At 44.2% G+C, this 20400-nt stretch overlaps 2 protein-coding genes across 4 annotated transcripts in view; one reads left to right on the top strand and one right to left on the bottom strand.

The window, feature by feature from the left end:
- Nucleotides 1-4192, top strand: part of LOC111843474 (tyrosine-protein kinase ABL1-like) — a 30448-nt gene extending 26256 nt beyond the window's left edge. For all 3 annotated transcript variants that reach the window (XM_072714749.1, XM_023811111.2, XM_023811112.2), the window contains one exon: nucleotides 133-4192. In XM_072714749.1, coding sequence (XP_072570850.1) covers nucleotides 133-1718 — 1586 coding nt within the window. In that variant the 3' untranslated portion in view covers nucleotides 1719-4192. The remainder of the gene's footprint in view (nucleotides 1-132) is intronic.
- A 1724-nt stretch (nucleotides 4193-5916) lies between these two features.
- LOC111843475 (ras-related protein Rab-14-like) lies at nucleotides 5917-19823 on the bottom strand. The gene is made up of 8 exons (XM_023811114.2): nucleotides 19658-19823; nucleotides 11789-11847; nucleotides 11233-11286; nucleotides 10416-10593; nucleotides 9133-9199; nucleotides 8356-8443; nucleotides 8201-8231; nucleotides 5917-8101 (listed from the first exon to the last, which is right to left on the bottom strand). Exons 2-8 carry the CDS (start codon nucleotides 11838-11840, stop codon nucleotides 7924-7926), a joined length of 648 nt encoding a protein of 215 aa, XP_023666882.1. The 5' UTR covers nucleotides 11841-11847; nucleotides 19658-19823; the 3' UTR covers nucleotides 5917-7923.
- Nucleotides 19824-20400: the final 577 nt, after the last annotated feature.

Raw genomic sequence — 20400 nt, 5'->3', positions numbered from 1 at the left:
TACCAGTTCGGTATTGGGAATTGGTTTATGTAAAATTATTCTTTATCTGGTAGATATTAAAAATAATATGCTTAGGAGAGTTTGTGGTCACACAGACTGGGTAAGCAAGGTTTGGTTTCCTGCCTGTTGTAGATCCACCGGAGCCCAGCGTGGCCGCGTCCCCAGTGCTGCCTGGCAAGGAAAGGCTGCCCGACGGCAACCTGAACGAGGATGATCGCTTGATGCCTAAAGACAAGGACCGATCACGGACCAGCCTCTTCAACCTCATCAAGAAGAAGAAGAAGACCGCCCCGGCTCCCCCCAAGAGAAGCAGCTCCTTCCGGGAGTCAGAGATGCGTGGAGAGGAGTTCAACAACGGCTCACTTTTCAGCGATGGCATCCCTGGCGTTGACCCCGCCAAGTTCCTGAGCACCAACAATGGTGCGGGGGGCTTGGCTAACGGGGCGGCCGCCTACCCAGCTCCCTCCGGGCTCCTCCCGATGCACTCCTGGAAGAAATGTGCGCCTGCTTCCCCTGCTGCCAGTGGCAAGGCACACACTGTGCACCCTGGAGAGGATGACATCCTGTCCAACTCCAAGCGCTTCCTGCGTTCCTCCTCGGCCTCCAGCATGTACCCTGGCTGCCACCACATGGACAGAAAGTCAGTCACCTTGCCTCGCAACCTGGAGTCGCGTCAGTTCCCCTCAGGCTCCTTTGGTGGCTGCCGCGACCGGCCCGCCCTGCCACAGAAGAAATCCACGGAACACAAGCAAGAGGGTGCCCCCCGCCTCGGCACCCTCACCCCCCCTCCGCGATTGCCCAAAAAGGCAGAGGACATGTCAGACGAGGTCTTCAGGGACCCCGAGTCAAGCCCGGGCTCCAGCCCCCCAACCCTGACCCCTAAACTGCTCCGCCGACTACCCAGTCAGGGCGAGGTCTCCAGGACCAGCGCCCTCCATGCAGAGCTGCTAAAGCCCAATGTTTTTCCTGCCCTAGGGGCAGCAGGTGAGGAGTGCCGGTTGCGACGTCAGCACAAGGAGAAGGGTAAATCACAGAAGTTCAAGCCCGCGCCTCCACCGCCTCCTGCCGCAAAGTCTGCAAAAGTCGCCTGGAGCCCTTCCCAGGACACTCTGCCTGATGCCAAGGCTAAAGCATTCTCGCAGGGCCTTGACCCTCACTCTCCCACCCCCAGCACCTGTGAACAGGGCAGGTCTCCCCCGGGACAAGAGGGCAGCAAGAAAGTCAGTCTGGGTGGGACATCGAAGCTGCCGTCCCCAAAGCCATCCTCCTCAGTGTCTCCACCCTGCCTGTCTTTGGGGTCCTCTAGCAGTGACCAGGGTGCGTCTGCCACCTTTCCCCCCCTCGTGACACCCCGACGACCTCTGCGTAAGGCCTGGCAGCCTCCGGAGCGGCACTCCAACTCAGCCGCCACCCGGGAGATGGTGCTGGAGGGAATGGAGCAACTCCGGGTCGCCATCGACCGGAACTCTGAGCAGATGGGCAGCCACAGTGCTGTGCTAGAGGCTGGCAAGAATCTGTCCAAGCACTGCGCCAGCTACGTGGACTCCATCCAGCAGATGAGGAGCAAGTTCGCTTTCCGCGAGGCCGTCACCAAGCTGGAGAGTAGTCTCCGCGAGCTGCAGGTCTGTCCGGCCACCACTGGGGGTGCTGCCGCACAGCAGGACTTTACTAAGCTGCTGTCCTCCGTCAAAGAGATCAGTGACATTGTCCAGAGTTAGCGACAAAGGTGCTGGTGTTCCCAGAACGTGCCGGACCGTGATCAGGGAGTGCTTCGTCTCACTCGTAGCATGAGGCCCATTTTGGGGTGGGGCACCATCTATACCCCAGGCCAGAAAACACAAAAAGTGCTAAGCAAGGCAAGAAATCAAAGGCTCCTTTAAAGGATCCCCAGCTTTGCTCAGTAAGAAAAGCCAAAACACTAACTGTTAACTTTATGAAAAAACATTGGAATCTGCCTCACCTGAATTTGTGGTTTTTAATATTTTAAAGTGTCTTCTATTCCCACACTACAGATATTTTTATATACGATATAAGGGAGAGTGGTACAAACTCCAGTTTGTCCAAATGTTGTTCTGGCCCATTTGATAGTGCCGAGATTTCGGTGGGGAATGTGAAGGGTTACAGGACAGAGATCAATGTGCTTTTTGTTTTCATTTTTTGTTTTATTTCAGTTTACTCAGCCATCCCCGTGAGTGTCAACAGGGTCTGTTCTCGGCTTGGAATTGGGCCGAGAGCCTGTCAGGGCAGAGGAGTCTCATCCCCATTAAGCTAAACAGAATGACCTTTGTTTCACGGCATGGTGATGATCACATGATTGGTTGCAGCCAGGGTTGTGTGCTTTTGCAGGTGGGCAGAGTTGGGGAGCCGGGGCCAATCTGGAACAGTGGGACCTTTTCGTATCCGTGCCTTAGAACCATAAACCCAAAAGCAGAGACCGCTTAGACAAGCCGAGTAACATGGCCTTGCACTACATGTTTATTCAGTAAAAGCCTTTAAGTCTATGGTATATACAAGGTCTGTCTGCTGATGTGTCCCTATCATAAACACTTGTGCCCAGAAGTCTTGGGGAATTCTGCAGTGTTGGCATATAATTTGACATTTTTGATGTCTTAAAAGAACTGTGGTCTTCATTAACAGATATTTTTTGACAGTCTTTTTTTAGTTTTTTTTTTTTCACAAAATACTCAGGAGCTTCCTAATAATGACATCACAGGCGTTTGTTATAAATTCCCAGGTGGTTGGTAAGCTGTTTTTAAAGACTATACTTTAGATAAACCAAAAAAGCAACCTACACCACTGGCTATTTAAGCCAGAGGGTTGGTTACACGCGGAGGTGATGGACAGTTAAGCAAAAAAAAAGTCTACCAAACCGACGTGCCACTTTGCATCCAACCTGTTAGGATGTGGTTTATTTTTAATTTACTGTTGATAAGACTTCAGTATTGGAGTCCTTTTGGCCATCGCTCTTGCCCTTTCTGCCTGTACAACGTAACACGGTACTTTTTTGTACGTTTAAGAACATGCCACTGTATTTGACTTGCATCCTAATGGTGTCACCATTTCAGAATACTAACTTTACGTTTTGGCGTTCGTCCTTGTACATACCTTCCTATCCCCTTCCCTATAACCCTGGTGCAAACACCAGAGTAATTGTGTTAACTGAGTGGTGGTGCTTTTCTATTTTGCTAATTACAGATTTCATTAAAATCTTTCAAATTGTGTTACAGGTATAACAAACGCTTGTTCATATCCAAACTGTATTTGTTTTTTACCCCCTGACAACCAAGGAACTGGCCTGCTCTCCTGCCACCACCTTTACCCAGTATGGGTTCCAGTGCACTGTGTTAGCCACTGCTCAGGTTGCAAGCTCTGTACTGTCAGTGCAACTGATACTCACTGGTTTAACGGTTACTGTTTGTTTCCTAACATTTACTTCCTACTGCAGTGCAAGAAATCTAATTTTGTAGCTGAATGTACAGAAAATGCATATCCCCACCTTGGAAAACCAAAAGTCTTTCATGAACACACTACTACAGTTTACATTGCCTGAGCTGGCTTGAACAACCTGGTCTGATCCTGTCTGAACCTATTTGATTTGATATGATCCATGTAGTACAAATGCTTAAACGGTGAGGTAATTTCAAATTCAATATGGTTTGAACAGGTTTGCAATTTCATCTTTCTACACTAAACAAATTACTAGCAGTAAGGTTATATTAACCAATGAAAGTTTCATGTCATCTGATTAGATTCCTGTAAATAATCTATTGCATATTCTTGATTGCTGAAGGTAGAGGAAACACTGACTGTAATGGAGCCATTTTTTGCAATTTCCACAAGTTACATGAAGCTTTTTATTGAATGAAAAACTACCAAATTCTACTGTGATGCTTTTGTGACCTTGATATAACATGGAGACAATTCATTAAATTACTGAAACCAAATCCAGCAAAGGATGAAAGGATATTGACACAAAAGCATGATTAAACAAAGGTTTAGAACATTAAAGAGCCACGGAATTCTCTATGTACAGTACACATACTTTATTTATAAATAGACCAATAGCATGGCAGTCCATGGAAATACAATGTTGAATGGGTAAGTTAAGACAATATTTATCAATTTGTGTTTTATAGCAGATCATGGGTGTGTCATGACATTACAGATGCCATAATAAAACATTAAACTTGAAGATTCAGCTATATGTAAAGTAACTTCAGATGTTACATTTGGTGTTTGTCTTTAAACAAAACGTTCAAAAGATGACAAAATTCAATGTTTTCCTAACCAGATTTGCACTGGCATTCCTCTGGTCAGAAGACTCACTGAATGTGGCCTTTTTAATAAACCATGCTTCACGAGACTAGAGAGCGGTCAAACCTTCAGCCTTTGGGTTACCATTGACCCAGGACTGATTAGTGTAGCTCACCAAACGCTATGCCTCAGATGCTTTGTTAAATTCATCTGCTGTCTCCTCAAACAAAACATGCTGAAGTACCAGTCTGTCTGATCCATACTCCACAGCTAGCAAGACACCACGCCCCGTAAACTGCTGTTTCCCTCCCTGACCCTTTCCAATGGTGTCTCATACAATACAAGTTTCTGGAAGACTAGACACTTGCTTTTTACGCCAAAGCAATGGTTGCAGTAGTTCTAGATGATCAAGGCCACAAAACTGTAAATCAGGGTCACTGATACAGTCCCAAGTTCAGCATATTTAATTATACACTAATGTCCATCACCTTTGAGCTAAGAACAGGTCAGCAGATGACCCTCTTCCTGGGACCTGGTCATGTAAGGTTCTATACTAAACCAAACACTTTTTAGGTCAAAGGCTTGGTGCTGTAACTCCAGTTCTCAAGGGCATCAGTGTGTGCAAAACCATACCTCGGGCCTCATTCGTTTCAAGTGGCATAAGAATCTCAACTATTTTTTATTTATTTTTTTTTAAAAGAAAAAAGCTGCGTAAAGAATTTATAAACTGAGGCCCACGGAAAGTGAAGTTCCCATGTGTGTGCTATAAGCAGTCACTCTGAACAGTTAATGGACTCTCTCAACTTTTATCCCCACAAAGATAACCAAATGCTACTTCCCACAATGTGGAATGACCAAAATAGTAAATTGGGCCAGTCACAGCATTTCAAAGACCAAATCAATAGCTAAATAAATGGAGCTTAAAACCCTCTGGGTATCAGAGACCGATATTTCCAACCCCTGGTGTAAGTTAGCCGTAATGGTGCAGCTGAGATCTCTTAGGGCTCCCTCCCACAGTCCAGAATCAAGGGCATTCTTTGCAGAATGAGCACAGGGCAAATGAAACCAAACTGCACAGAACTAAAAATAAGGACTAAGGCTCAGGCACAGCCTCGCTCACCGTGCTACCAGAACAAGCAAACCCATCTAACGGCCAGATTACTTTGCTGGAAGAGGAAGCAGGAAAAGCCAAGTAAGCTTTCCTGCACACCAGGCCTTACATCTGACCCCAAAGCAGCAACCACGCGCTTTTGACAAGATATAAGAAATGCCTCCCCAGCAGATGTGATCTGGAGGATCTTTCCAAGAAACACCGAAATCTGTACATACGCTACATTTACCAAAACCAGCCGTGAATTGAAAAGATGCTTACAAGTTGTAATTGCCCAAAAATATGGAACAAAACTCAAACTGTCAACTTTGAGTTCTGCCTTAAAGTGCTCAAGCTGACAATTTTTTCCACAAAATCCAGGTAAGGAGAGTGCACAGGATTAAAATATATAATATGATAACGTGTTGGAAGGGGGGGGGGGGGACTAAGGAAAAGACTTGGAATATCATGACAATATATTCCACAGAGCTGGGAAGGACAATAATAATTCAGAGCACTTCCTGCATTCTAAAAGGGCAACATGAGAATGAAGCCACACTGTACAAAATCTATTAACATTTTTTCTAGACATTTTATTATTATTAAAATCAAAATGTCAACCATTTAAAATCATATACACGCAGAATGCATTTTAAAGGTTAGCACACTTCCTTCAAAATTTATACATATTTACTTTTTTTCTTAAAGTCACAAGCAGAGAGCCAGACTTGGTCACCTAGACAGTGAGGACATGGGACATGTGATCCCCTGACCTCACTCCGCTTACAGTATGCCATCCCCCTGACCCTGAGTCCTTTGTAACTGTGACTGGTCTGCAACACAGGGCCCTCCATACAGATTTCTACATGTGGGATTTAAAAAATGGGTTGGAGGGGTTTCAGAGCCTTCAATCCGACCTCCATTTTACAAATAGGACTCCAGGGAGAAACCAGAAGTGTTGGAGAAAATAACTGAAATGGCCACAAGATGTCACTTGTGAGGCAAGTGTGCACTCTCACAAAGGACTCCTGACCATATTAACTTACCAATGGAAACCATTGTTTTCACAATGTGGGAATTACAAGCATCCCATTGATGTCACCTGTATCCCCCCACACTATCCTTAATCTTTTGTCATCCATGGGTCATAGCTGCTACAGATATTTAGCGATATATACAGGCAGCCCAATCTGTTAATTTCTATGGTACATAAATTGCGAATGGCCTGCTTTGCTTGGTAGAGTACACTTTGCCTCATTAATGTACAAGCCTATAAGACAGCAGCATCTGTTTACAGCTCAAACTCGCTTCTCAAATCTCTCGCCTTTAAATCCCTCCCACAGTTGCAACAGCTCCCCCCTTTTTTTTTTTACACACAGGATCCACTTCCACTGAAGTCCAATACCCAATAAAAATATAAAGAACAAAAAACATTTTTAAAGTCTTGACAAATGTGTCAAACACCAGAATGAAGAGCAAGCAAAGAGTAGCATCAGATGTTAATATTAATCATAATGACAGTAAGGCAACAAATGAAAATTTGCAGGAAACAAAAATTGATATGGACAGGGGTTTTGGAGACAGATGAAAGACAGTACAGTATAACAAATAGTGAAGATGATTTTTATAGTAGACAGGGAAGGAACAAAGTTCCCCCACTCAAGTGCCTTCAACTATTCCTCAGATTTACCCAGTACACAGATGGGCATGTGGCAATGCTCACTGGAAATTCTGCTGACCTGCCAGTGTGGAGAGTTTGAGCTTGTCTTTGTACCTCGACAGGATCTACTTGATCTCAGTCTGCCAAGGCAAGTGGTGAGCTAGATTTAGAAAGGTGGGAGCAGATTTATCACACGTCCCGTTAAGGGAACCTGAAAGTCCTCCCACCCCATTCCACCTCTGAACCTCAACTCCGAATGGTGCCCTCTAGGGGGCGGGGGGGGGGGGGGTGTACCTCACATCTTTACCTGTTCTCTACCGCCAGCTAAAAGTCTTTGAAACAGCAAAGTAGAATCATACACATTTAACCTAAAAAGTCCTAGATTAAACCATGCATGGGTGATGCAGACATTGATAGTGTGTCAGATTGAGCATCAGTCTACTTCACGGGGGTTCATTCAAATTTCATGAAGGTACCGATATTTATATACATACAATAACTATAAAATGAAAAATAAAAAAGGGTTTAATTCTTTTCTGTTCTTGAATGGTACTGTGTCCATTCCTTTGTCTGGGACTTGGGTCCCTGGGATATGACAGATGGAGCAGGGTATCATGAGTAGATGGTCTGCATGAAGGTGCAGGTGTAGAGAACAGGAGGAGGACTGATGGACAGGAGGCAGGAGAGGCAGCAATGGAGGGGGGGAGGGGGGTGCAAAGTGGAAAATGGACAGCTCACAAGCTCAAGGCCCATCCCTTGTGTTCTTTTTAAACTCCATGCCCCCCTCCAGCACAGCTTATGTTGTTCAGCAGGGACTGGGCAGGCAGGGGCGCACTTGGGCAAGGGGAAGGGGGGGTTGGGCATGATAGCAGGGTCTGAGTGAGATTGGGGTGGGGTGGCTTGGGGGAACAGGTGATCATTAGCACCCGCACCCTTCCTTGGGGGGCTGTGGTTCACTGGTTAGCCGCCCACCCTGGGGGGCAGAGGGCTTGTGCTGCACCCCTGATTCAGCAGCATTGAGGTCCAGGCTTCCATCCTGGATGTTCTGGTAGATCTTCTTGGCAGCCTCCAGGAATGCATCTTCCACGTTCTCGCCTCTGTGGGGGGGGGGGGGGGGGGGGCAGCAGAAAGACAGTCATTTTCAGGGTACATGTGCATTATTTCACAGGGTTTGAGATATACTTCAGGGAACTTACGTTTTTGCACTGGCTTCCAGGAACAACAGGCCTGTAAGAATGAAAACGACGACATGTGACTCTGCCAACAATCTGTACTCTTCCCATCCTAAAGCATCAACTTCAACCATCATTCAACATAAGTTAGCTCTTCCCACGAGGGACCATTTTCTCACCATTTTCTTCAGCAAATTGTTTTGCCTCTTCATATGTGACGTCCCTCTGGGCCTCCAGGTCAGCTTTGTTGCCTATGAGAATGATCACCTGTAGGGGGCACCCACTGGTCAGATGCAAACAGGGAGCTCTTGCTTCACGACAAGCATGGGCATGTCAACGGACACTTATAACCCAGCATTAATGCCAAGTCACACGATAAGAGCCTTCAACGAAGACTTCCAGGTTGGGAGCCTGTATTCTCAGTGCTAGAAGAGATGTTTTAAAGCACACTCCTCTGTCAGAGGCAGCTTGGGCTCCAAATCATTATAATCATGTTCACGGGACATTTTCCGTACCATCAAATACTTAGGGAAGGATGTCATGATTTCAAGCAATGCCCGGTGCACGTGTCACGTAGTAAGCCTCGGAACATCTACGGAAATCTAACCAGCCACACCAGTGGAAACGAGAATATAGCTTCCCATAATGAATGACATTTAAATGAAGATCAGCAAGAAGTATGCAAACGAGCTGTGACATGTTGGAAAAGCTGGACGTGTGGCAGACCTCACTCAGACAGAACACCAGCAGATCAGCGAGCGTCACAGACTACATGGCTAAAGCCTCTCAACAAAGTTACTGGCTCACTAATGCAATGGGCAAATGTAATAGACCAGCAAGGAGCCGTGATGGCATATGTAACTAAATAATCGTTTTTGTGGGCCCAGTCCTGGGGGGAGGGTCAAACACAGCTAAGAGACCATAAAAGATGCAGAGTGTAGTGGGGTTTTACTCACAGTGTTGGGGTTGGTCAGGTTCCTTGCGTCAGTCAGCCAGCTGCTGAGGTGGTTGTATGTGCTTCTCCTATAGGGACAGACAGAAACTTGATGGCATGACAGCATATTGGAAAAAACCCGAATGCCAAAAATGGGCTGAGACCTGGTCAATGACTATTGTTGAGTGTGACAGATAAGTCTCCCCTACTCTTTCATCCATCCGTCCTGCTAAAACTAGAAAATGTCAAATCATCCCGCTTAACTGGACCAATCACCTCCAATGCACACTACCCCGAGCATTTAGTGTTAGCTTTCGGAAGCCTTGATGAAATACAGCCTTCAGCAGTGAAAATAAGAAGAGCTTCATACTCAGTATCTAATGGGTGAATTCTCTCCTGCCCCTTCACCACCTTAGCTACCATGTGGTGAGTGTACTGGCACAGAATTGCTGCCGTCACATCATCCAGGTGGGTGCTGTACAGTGGTGGGGGTTGAAGTGACTCCCCATTGGTTCTGTAAAGCACTTTGCGTGTCTTGAAAAGCGCTACATAAATGTAACATTCATTCATTCACAATTATTCATCTGTATTAGTGGTCCGAAGTAATCGTGCTGAGACCAATTCAGTGATGGAGACCTGATACTGGGCCAGCGGAGACCCAAAACATCAAGATTGCACTGGCATCTGTTCAGACATTACTCATGAGCTCCATTCCTGTAACTAGGAAGATCGCTATCATGTGACATGCTCAATGCTGCACTTCTAAGACGCCAGGACCACTGAGCGAAAATCACCTACCTAAAGTTTGGTTAAAGTCTACGAAGGGGCCACTGTACTTTATTTAGGACACTCAATATGAAGTCTGATGAATGTCCCGACTCCTTTTGTCACAACAAGCATACTACGTTCATATTCATGACAGAACACTAATCTAAAAACCTGACAAGAGAAGAGAGCTGTACTCTGTACCAGCTGTGTAGCAGCCAGCCCACCATGAGACTCAAACTATCTGCAAACCCATACTGGCCAGGAAGCTGAACCATACTGCCAGCCAGCCATCTATCTACTGTCCATCTAGTACATAGCACCCTTCAGGAGAGCTCACACCTCATCATGAGGAGGTATGGAGATCAAATTATCATCTCAGAGACATCACAGGGCAGTTAAAAATCAGCTAAGAAAACATTCTTGTGAATGCACAATTTACTCCACGCTTGCCTTACCTGCCAAGCATGTGACACAGTGATAATGAGCTGTGAGCGGTCGGGCTGAAATTCTTACCCAGCAGCCCCCATGGCTCCTCACCTGGTGATGTCATAGACCATGAGGGCACCGGCGGCCCCACGGTAGTAGCTGCGTGTGACGGCCCTGAAGCGCTCTTGGCCTGCCGTGTCCCAGATCTGCAGCTTGATCTTCTGGCCGCTCACCTCGATTATCCGTGTCCCGAACTCCACCCCAATTGTGTGGGGGCAGTCCGCCATGACTGTGGGAGGGGGAACCAATCAGTAACCACCCAGCTATACTCGTCAGAAGTCATCATAGTGATTAAGACCTATAGCAAGACTTATAACTTGCATTTAAGGCCATGTGCTGAAGATTCTGAAGCAGGAGGCTAACCTTCTTTAGCAAATCACCCCAATAAATTAAGGAACTTTCCAGCACTGACTGCTGCCGTTAAAACTGCTCTGGACTTGGGGCCAGTCCTCCGTACCCTCACTGCCACCCGCTGTCCAGCGCCCACACAACCCTGACAAGTTAGGAGGGGCAATCAGAGCAGAGAAAGTGTGAGTGCCCTCATCCTGCCTTCCCCCACACCCGCATCGCCGCCATCCGAGTCCCACTGTAAACAAAGGGGCGGGGCAAACAAAAGCCCCCGTTTGTGTGAGCCGCCCTGTGTCCACTCAGGCTCTGTACTCAACGGGTCTCTCAATGAATGGCTCACTGTGCGCCTGGAAAATCACAGGCTCACCATGGACACTTTTCTGCGTCCGAAAAGCAGTGCCAGAGTACCTTCCACAGCACGCGTTACATTCCCCGTGGCCCTCACCCTCAGCCACGACATACTACAAGGATGGACCAGCATTTTTAAATAACATACAGGCATGTGTCTGGCCCTACTTACACTTCTTTTCTGTGAACTGGTGAAGCAAACATGATTTCCCTACTCCCATGTCCCCTGCAAGGAAAAAGAAACAACTATGTTAGGCAGAGCATTAAACCATAAGAGAAATTCAAAATTTAGCCTGAATGATGCCAAAAGGGAAACAAAACCTAGGACAGCCTTAGTATGGGTAAGGGCAGAACGTCCCCGAGAAACTTCAGAGGGCAGACGAGGGGGGTGGAATCAGGGATTAAAAATGGATGAGAGCAGCCTGCCAGCTCTGACCCAACATCAGACATGTCGTCACAGATGACTCTCATTTGGAGGAAAGTGCACCACATCTGGGCTATCAGGGAGTAGCTGCGCTTTAAAAACATAACTAAATATTCTACAACAGTGGGCATAGAAATCCAAGAGCATCTCAACATTGAGAACACAACATCCTCTAATGGAAAACTAATGATATCAAAGAAAGAATGTGCCAATCAATCAGAAGAACAATCTTTAGAGAGCAGAAAATGCCAGCCAAATTGAACACACCCCCCATTAGTTGTTCCAAAGAAGAACAGTCACTTACCAATGATGATGTATTTGAAGATGTAGGAATAGTTGTAAGGTGCAGTGGCCATTGTGGCTCTGAAAAAGGCAGATCAGGAAGACAGGCATGAGTAACCATGGCGCTGAGGCAAACCCCCAACAAGAGGACTCAGTTCAGGCTGCTATGTCGTCATCCCAGCAACAGGGGAGCTAAAAATGCAAGCCGAAGATGGGTCGCCTGTCAGGCACCTCTGATAAATCAGGAGGTACTCATTCTTGCTTGATTAATTGGTTTCTGCATCTTGTGCAGCCCAACACGAGGCGCCAGTTGGATCCCGGGAACCTCCGGCATAAGAACATATTGGCATGTGCTGGAACGTAACCCGGCATACATGGCTGGTGCTACCCAATCACGAGGATCTTCACAGCGGCCAAGGGCCCTCTGCAACTTCCTGGAGAACGCAGCTGCAAAGTGACAGCCCTACTGAAATGCAGGATAAAAGATAGCCTCTTGTCAGTGAGGTCCTGAGTCAACTCAATTCAAATAAATCCAGAGGGAGGGCAAGCAGCTTAGCAGCACCCACTGAAGTGAGAACCTGATCAATTGCCGTAATCTACATAAAGGCTGATCTGTGTTTAAGCACATTCAGAGGGGCAAACTGATTCAGCTCTGAAACTTGTTTACTGTATACTTCAGCCCATGAATACCCCTAAGGGCTGGTTCATAATTACTATTAGGAATGCACCGATAAGGAAATTTCTGGCCAATACCGATAGCCGATTATTTTAAGAACATCAATACCGATTGTCTGAGAGGTTATGCTTAAATAGGTTTAAAGGGACACTCCACCAAAATACAACAGTCCTACTGCCAGTATTTTGACTATACATTTTTTATGACTTGTATATTTATAACATTTATAACAGAGAAGTGCTAATCATGAAGTGCGATAAAATCCATAATATCTTATGATTTTGCACTGTCTGCACTGAATTTTGTTTACCATCAAAGTCTTGCGTTACTGACACATAGGGCTGCCACAACTAATCGATTAAATCGATTAAAAATCGACTATTAAAGTAGTTGGCAACTAATTTAATGATCGATGAGTTGGGTCTACATTATTATACACATAAGTACAGTGGCTGCCCCCTAATTTGGGAGCAGTAAGCTAACCAAAGGCGCGGTGGCAGTAAAGCACCATTAAGCTAGATGCCGACCGCCCTAAAAGAAAAAGGAGATGAGAACCAATGCCATGCCTTGAGTAGTCTGCGCCGATCCAACCTATTTGACGGATCGGGTATCGGCCATGCGCGACCGATCCCCGTCCTATACTTACTTATTCAGTTTTTGGCAATCGATCACACGACAGCTCTTTCCCATTTTACATGTGTTTTTTTGCGGCATTCAAATCGAACGCTATCGGTGCCCCTCAGTCTTTTTTGCTACTCAGTGGGTGAGTACAGTGACTTCCGCCTGCTGTGACGTCATGCGCATACCCTTTGCAGTACGAGGAGCGTAAGATAAGACGTGGCGATCTTGGAGTATTTTACGCTTTTAACAGAAACCAGTAGCACAGCAATTTGCAATCTATGTAAAATAAAGTTTTGAGGTGGGAATAGCGTTTAATGGACAATCCCATTTAACAAAGCGCACGCAACTGCAAGACAAAAAGCAATAGATGATTTGGGTATCGCTAACTTAATTGGACTGTTTTGCAAACTCGCTGCAGCTTGTGATACAAGAGGGGCTGCCATCACAACAAAAGTGTAACTGCGCTGACGCCAATGGGAGAAAAACAGTTAAAATTTTAAGCATTCGCCACTTGTGTATACTTGCTTTGAAGATATTCATATTGAACTGCAAATGCCTCAAAAACGCTTAAAACAAACGAGGTGGAACAGTACGTTATGTATGTTTGTAGTAGCCTAATTAAATATTTTTTGTCATACATTTTTTCTATCTATTTACTAGCTTAAAAAATTAATATATAAAGTATAACAAAGCAAAAAGAGCTCTTGTATCGGAATCTGTATCGGTATCAGCAGTTGTGTATCGGAATCGGATCGGAACTGAAAAAATGTGGATCGCCCATCTCTAATTTATACTTAATTTATACTTTTATATACATATATATATATATATATACATATACATACATACATATATATATATATATATATATATATATATATATATATATATATATATATATATATATATATATATATATATATATATATATATATACATACATACATACATATACATACATATACATACATACATATACACACACACACACACACACACACACACATATATATATATACACATTCATATATATAGTTATAATTAAAATTTTAAAACTAGTAGATACAGATGAAAAATGTATGCCAAAAAATCTTTAATTAGGCTACTAGAAACATACATAATATACTGTTTCACCTCATTTGTACATCTTGTTTTAGGCGTTTTTGTGGCATTTTGCAGTTGAATTTGAATATCTTCCAAGCGAGGATACGCAAGTGGCAAATGCTTAAAATGCCCCACAATTTGTCTGCCACTGGCAACAGTGGCACTTACACTTCATTGCGATAGCAGCCCCTCAAGCTGCAGTAAGTGCTCAAAAAGGCCCAAATCATACATTGTTTGCTTCATATTACTCACGTTCTCGCACAATTGTATGCGCTTTGTTTAGTGCGATTCTCCACTAAACGCTACTCCCACCTCTCAAAACTTTGTTTTTACAAAGATTGCAAATCACTGTGCTACTAGTTGTTATTAAATGGGTAAAATACTTCCAGATTGTTACCCTCTTATCTGATATTCTTATGCTCCTCATACTGCAAAGGATATGTGCATGATGTCACAGCAGGCGGAAATCACTGCGCTCACATCCACCCATTGGCAGCCAGGAAAACACATCTAAAATGGGAAAGAGCTGTTGTGCGATTTATTGTACAAACAGATTTAACACAAAATAGGAGCTATCTTTTTAGAGACTGACAAAAACTAAATGTATGGCCAATACCTGATCTATCAAATATGTCTGGATCACCACCGATACTGATCCGAATATTGGATCAGTGCACCTCTGGTGCAAAGCTAAATGGGTCACCATTTTAAACAGAATTATTGGTGGTAAATATAAGCTCATTTTTAACCGTAGGCTGATGGCCGATTTTTGCTGTACCAGCGAGTACTGATGTTTGGCTGATACAATGAGTACATCTCTACTTACTACTGAAGCGAATATGCCAAAGCACACATGGCTGTTGTGATGCAATTGCGAGGGCACACACACCACTTGAAAATCAAAACAATGGGGATGTTCTGTCCTGTGATGCAAACATGCCTCAATCATTCATAGACCAGGGGAAAACTAGCAGAAAGTCTGAAAAGAGATCAGACCAAAGACTGTATATAAACACCTTTTCTACCTTCTCTGATCAGACTTAAAGCAAACATGGCTAGTGGATTTGAATTAAGGCTGGCTGATGAAGTACAAATATACCATAATTTACATGACTGCTCGCTACAGGATTATAGACTCCCAGATGGCTGCACATAAAATACGTTTGCATTTTTTTTTTTTTTACCTGTCAATGTCCTTGCGTACTGTAAATCAGGGGTGGCCAATCTTATCCGCAAAGGGCCGGTGTGTGGGTGGGTTTTCGCTGCAACTCCCTAATTAGAGGACTGATTGGCTGAAGAGTCCTCACACCTGGGTTTGAACAGCTGACCTACAGGTTATCCCAAAAACCTGCATACACACCGGCCCTTTGCAGATAAGGTTGGCCACCCCTGCTGTAAGTAAATAATGCATGATAGGCTTTAGTAAAATACTTCCATTACATCCATAAATTACATCCATATCATACTTCATAACTACTTGGCTTTCAGCGCCACCCCAGCCCTGGCAAGAAAAGTGTGAACATCCAAGAACGTGGACAGTCCGGCATTACAGTGCACGCTGTGGTGTGTCCACATCCACAGCAAACATGAACCAGCCCTAACCAGTCAGAGTAAGCAAATTTGCCACACAATCAATGGCAGACTTACCATTACCTACTTCTACAGATCAGTAACATCTGAAATAAAGATGCATTTTTTCCCTTCTGAGAAACTGGATTTGTCTACATAGAAGGCACCACCCACACAGAGCAGGAACGACCTGGATTCTCCAGGAAACACACTATTCTGAATGAGCTCTCCTTCTGAAAGAAATAATATGTGCAAATAATACGGTCACCAGCCAGCAGGGCTACCTTCATTGCACTCGCCTAAATACATGTAGCGCACACTAGAAATTCTACACTAAGTCTCAAGGAAAAATGTGTTATTTCACATGGGCTGGCTGCAGGGATATTTTGGCATGTATTAATATGAATGCATGTCATAGTGAAATGGCAAGTCCTCCACAACACACATTTAATTTGTGCAGGTGCATTCTTCTTCATATATAACCAGTAAAGTCGACTGCGTCCGGGTTGAAAGATACAAAATTCACACTGATGCAACCTATCGTCTTGGTTTGCATGTTTATTGGTGCAAGATTCATTTACTTTAAATGGCAATAAAGAGCCAGAACTCTAATATGAAGCAGTACTCAAAGCTTCGCGATCTACTCAAAAACTGTCTGCAGAAGGTCCATTGCTGGGGAGTGGGGGGTGTAAGCAGATAAAGTTTACATAACATCAATGCCTTTAACGCAAGCCTAAGTGTCTCAAGCGGAGCAACTACTGCTGTCTTCTGGGAAGACAGTCATTAATAAAAGTGCACCAAAAACAGCTACAGCACAATTTTAAATATACACATGGCAAATCACTGGTATTGACTCATATCCTCCCCCAGTTACATCTGTTATACTTACAAGTCTCCAAGTACAGATCGGCTGAGGTGCAACTGACATGTAACACAAAGTAAAAGAAATTTGCATCAAGCTGCACTAGATCATGAGGTGGCGAGCCGTTATTGGGCACATGATCCCTAAGTTATTCCAAATACGAGTAATGCCGAAAGTGGGATGAAACTCCATTTTCTAAAGTAGGCCATTCATACAATCAACTCACTTATTTACCCTCTTGATTCAAGCTACCTTTTGATTAGAAGTGAAAAATATGCTTCAAATTTGTGTGTCTAATAAGTAAATGGCCTTCCTAAACTTTCCCTAAGACCTCTGGCGTACATGCACCGAAGGATTTGACAGTGTCACGAAAGCATGCTGCACTTGTCAGTCTTAATTATAATACATCTTAATTACAGTTTATGTGTGGACATACACTGACACTTGTTAATATTGCTAATATTAACAAGGCTTGTTAATAGTACATGGGCAATTCCAGAATTGTGGATGTGACCTCAAACGGACCACTACACGGAACTGCCTATTTATTTCTGGGTTAATCTCAGTTAAATTCAATATGTAGTCAATATTCAATATGGACTCCAAAGTCAGAGCAAATCAAAGGAAGATATTTATACCATTGCTTGAACTCGAGTTCCTCAACAAATGAGATTCTACATTTCAGCAGCCTAATAAGGACTGACTGATCGAGATACAAAAAAATGAGCATATCTAGTAGGTCTTCAGAATTATGACTCAAAACAACTAAGCAACACCATGGCCCTTCATATTGAGAACTGCATCCCCAGCTACAAAAACACATGGGGTGGGGTGACCACTACAGATGACCCCACAGCTAGCGTCAATAATTGGGTCCCACTGGCACCAATCCCTGCCAACCTCCACAATCTCCCGCAAGACCAACCATCACATGAGGTGCACATGATGCCTACAGAGCTATTGGGCAAAACAGCTTCCCCATTCCTGAAGCGAGCCGCCCACATCCGTTGGGGGATGTGTGTGGAAGGGAAAGTGATTTTGGTGGTTTAGGCTCAGCCTCCTGGCCCCATGTGCCTATCCAATTAGCACATCTCAAAAACTGAGAAGTTTAATAAACGTTTAGCATGCATAACCTGAGATTAAGTTTAACCTCAACATACTGCAGCTTCATGTTAAGCCAACATGACCAGTGTAAACTGTAGGAGAGAACAACTAGAACCACCATCTGTACTCTGATATGTGCTAAACACTATCATTCTAAATATGATTATACCTAATTAATTTTCTTCCAACCCGCGAGAGTTCAACAAAGGTGGAAATTAACCTTGGTACACAAGTACAGTTAACATGTATCTCCAGTGTTTAGGAACAAAAGTTTCTTAATCAAGCCATCTACTATTCATTACTTAGTCTCCCTTGGGGGTTCTCCATCCTCCTTAAGTTAAACATTTAACAAGTCATCCATGCCACCTCTGACTGTCACTTAAAAGTCAACATGCTTTACAGGCAGGGAAACTGTCCCGCACTGAACTGTAACATGCATGGGAAAAACTGGCAGTAGGATCACCTCTGCAGCCAAACATGTCTATTAGATTAATATGTAACAAAAGTTACAGCTATGTCCAGTTACATTAAGGATAAGGACAAAAACTCAAAACTGAAATGTTTTATTCCGGAATTACTTTATCACATCATTTGAGGACTTACAATCAACTTCCTGGAAGGATCCAGGAATTACAACCTCCCTGCCTGGCTTTTGAGCCTCATCTTATTTCCACACCGAAAACTATCCACAATCCACCTTTTAGCTGACGCATTTAGCCAAGGAAAATGACATTTTATAAAGGCACCTCTGCAGTATTGACACACACCTCTACTAAAAGAAATCTCACGCTAAATTCGCTTTAAACGGACGAGTACAACGTTATGCTAAATACTGAGGACGAGGAAACGCAGCGCACCAAGCTGCCTTTAAGTCCCCATAAAGGGTAATTTAACCGTATTTTACTATATCCGACACGAGAGGCCTGCATACACCAATGACTCACGTAACGTATCCACCCGATCACCCTAGCCAACTGGCTCGTACTATTTAACTACCTACCTGGGTGAATTACCCACAGCAGGGAATTAAAAGCATATAAAGAAGCATGTAAACTTAAAAGAAAAAAATTACCACCAACGGATGACGAAAGAGAACGACGGTTTGTCTAAACAGGCCGCATTACCCGGACATCAAAAAGACTAAGACTGGAATAAAAGCTGTCATTTCATAAAAATCTCATGATAATTCAGGCAGGCAATATAAAACAAAAATGAACAAATGAAAACTACGGGGGGCTTAAGGCAGCGACAATAACAACCCAGTACTATTTAAAGCAACCCACCGCATACGTACAGCCCAGGTGATACCGGTTTGCTGGGCTGAACAGGAAGTGTCAGTGACCGGAGCATAACCGCTGCTTCCAAGAAAACGCAATACATCGGTATCAATGAATAACAATATATAATGAGCACGACGTACAAAAAAAATATCGGGCGTTGACGGTTCACATGACACCGGGAAGCGGGAACCCCCACGGCCACCGATCTCTCCATCATCGGCGCCCGGCTAGCTAACCCGCTTCGGGGGCCTGCTGCAGGAATCCTACAGGGAGGATTGTGATGAAAGCTCGCTTTTAAGCACCATGCTTGTCAAACTCATCTTGTTTAAGCCATTCTAGCTGGCTGGCCGTCAGTGGGGAAAAAGAAAACACTAATACACTGTTTTCGGTCGTTTCAGTTCCCGTAGGTCCTCAGTTGATCAGCTAAATTAGGACATGCTTGTGATTTTGGTTATAGGCACCCCAAACGTCCTTAGTTTTATTTTCAGACAATACCAATGAACCCCTGTTCCAACAGCTGGAGAATTCTCCTCTGGCTCCGACGCACCTAGCTAGCTAGCTAATAATACCCAGCAGGCTAACAGGTACAGTGTGTCGGCAGTTCCTCAAATCTCGTCAGCGAAGCGCGGACACTTCGCTACACACACTCGTTGTTATTTGTGTTGATATGCTTACCGTTGTTAGGGGGGTTTCTTGGGTTGTTTGTTTGAATATTAATTGGTCTCCGGCTCAGTGACGGGTCGGCAGGTTACCCTAAGCTGTACCGTCTGACTGTCCAAGATGGCGGCCTGCGCTAACAGGGTTTCCTCTGTAGCGCGCAGTGGGCTTCTGGGACAAAGGGGCGATACGCCGCGCGCTCATTCTGCGCCGTGCGCGCACCCGTTACAGCTACGGAGCGTTGTCAGAAGGCTCCTATTTATTATCATAAAATAATAAAAGCAATCGGCTGTGCGCTCATATGGCAGACGTGCACATGGGGAAAATGACTGGCCTGGTGGCTTCCTCGTAACCCAGTGCAGGATACACTTTAAACGAAATTTTCTCAATCACCACTACGCACAGAGCATACCTGGCAGTACCCTAAAAATACATGCCTTTGAAATGCTATTCATTATATTGCGAAAGCTGTTCAAATTTACGTCAATTTATAAAAACAGGTTTATTCTTGTAAAAATCACATTTGTAAGATTACTATAATCCCCTAATTCCAAATACTGTATCTTTTTTATTTCGATGTTATGAAACCACCATTACTAATCAATAGATGGCGCCATAATAAAAGTTTACTATAAAGATTAATTTGTGGGCCAATACTTAGCGGAACATAAACAAAAGTATATCTATAGTAACTAATTTCTGTGCTACGAAATAACATATCTCTCTAACTGATAAAAATCACAAATTGGTTATGTTGTTGT

This window comes from Paramormyrops kingsleyae, chromosome 7 (genome assembly GCF_048594095.1).
Source record: "Paramormyrops kingsleyae isolate MSU_618 chromosome 7, PKINGS_0.4, whole genome shotgun sequence".
In the NCBI taxonomy this organism is placed as follows: domain Eukaryota; kingdom Metazoa; phylum Chordata; class Actinopteri; order Osteoglossiformes; family Mormyridae; genus Paramormyrops; species Paramormyrops kingsleyae.
Note: the sequence above shows the minus strand (reverse complement) of the source record. Positions and strands in the feature narration are given on the sequence as shown.

Coding starts and splice junctions, on each gene's coding strand:
- LOC111843475 (XM_023811114.2), bottom strand. CDS start 11,840: ATGGCCACTGCACCTTACAACTATTCCTACATCTTCAAATACATCATC. Junction 11,287..11,788: donor CTTCAAATACATCATCATTG/GTAAGTGACTGT, acceptor TTTTCCTTGCAG/GGGACATGGGAGTAGGGAAA. Junction 9,200..10,415: donor ATGGTCTATGACATCACCAG/GTGAGGAGCCAT, acceptor CTGTCCCTATAG/GAGAAGCACATACAACCACC.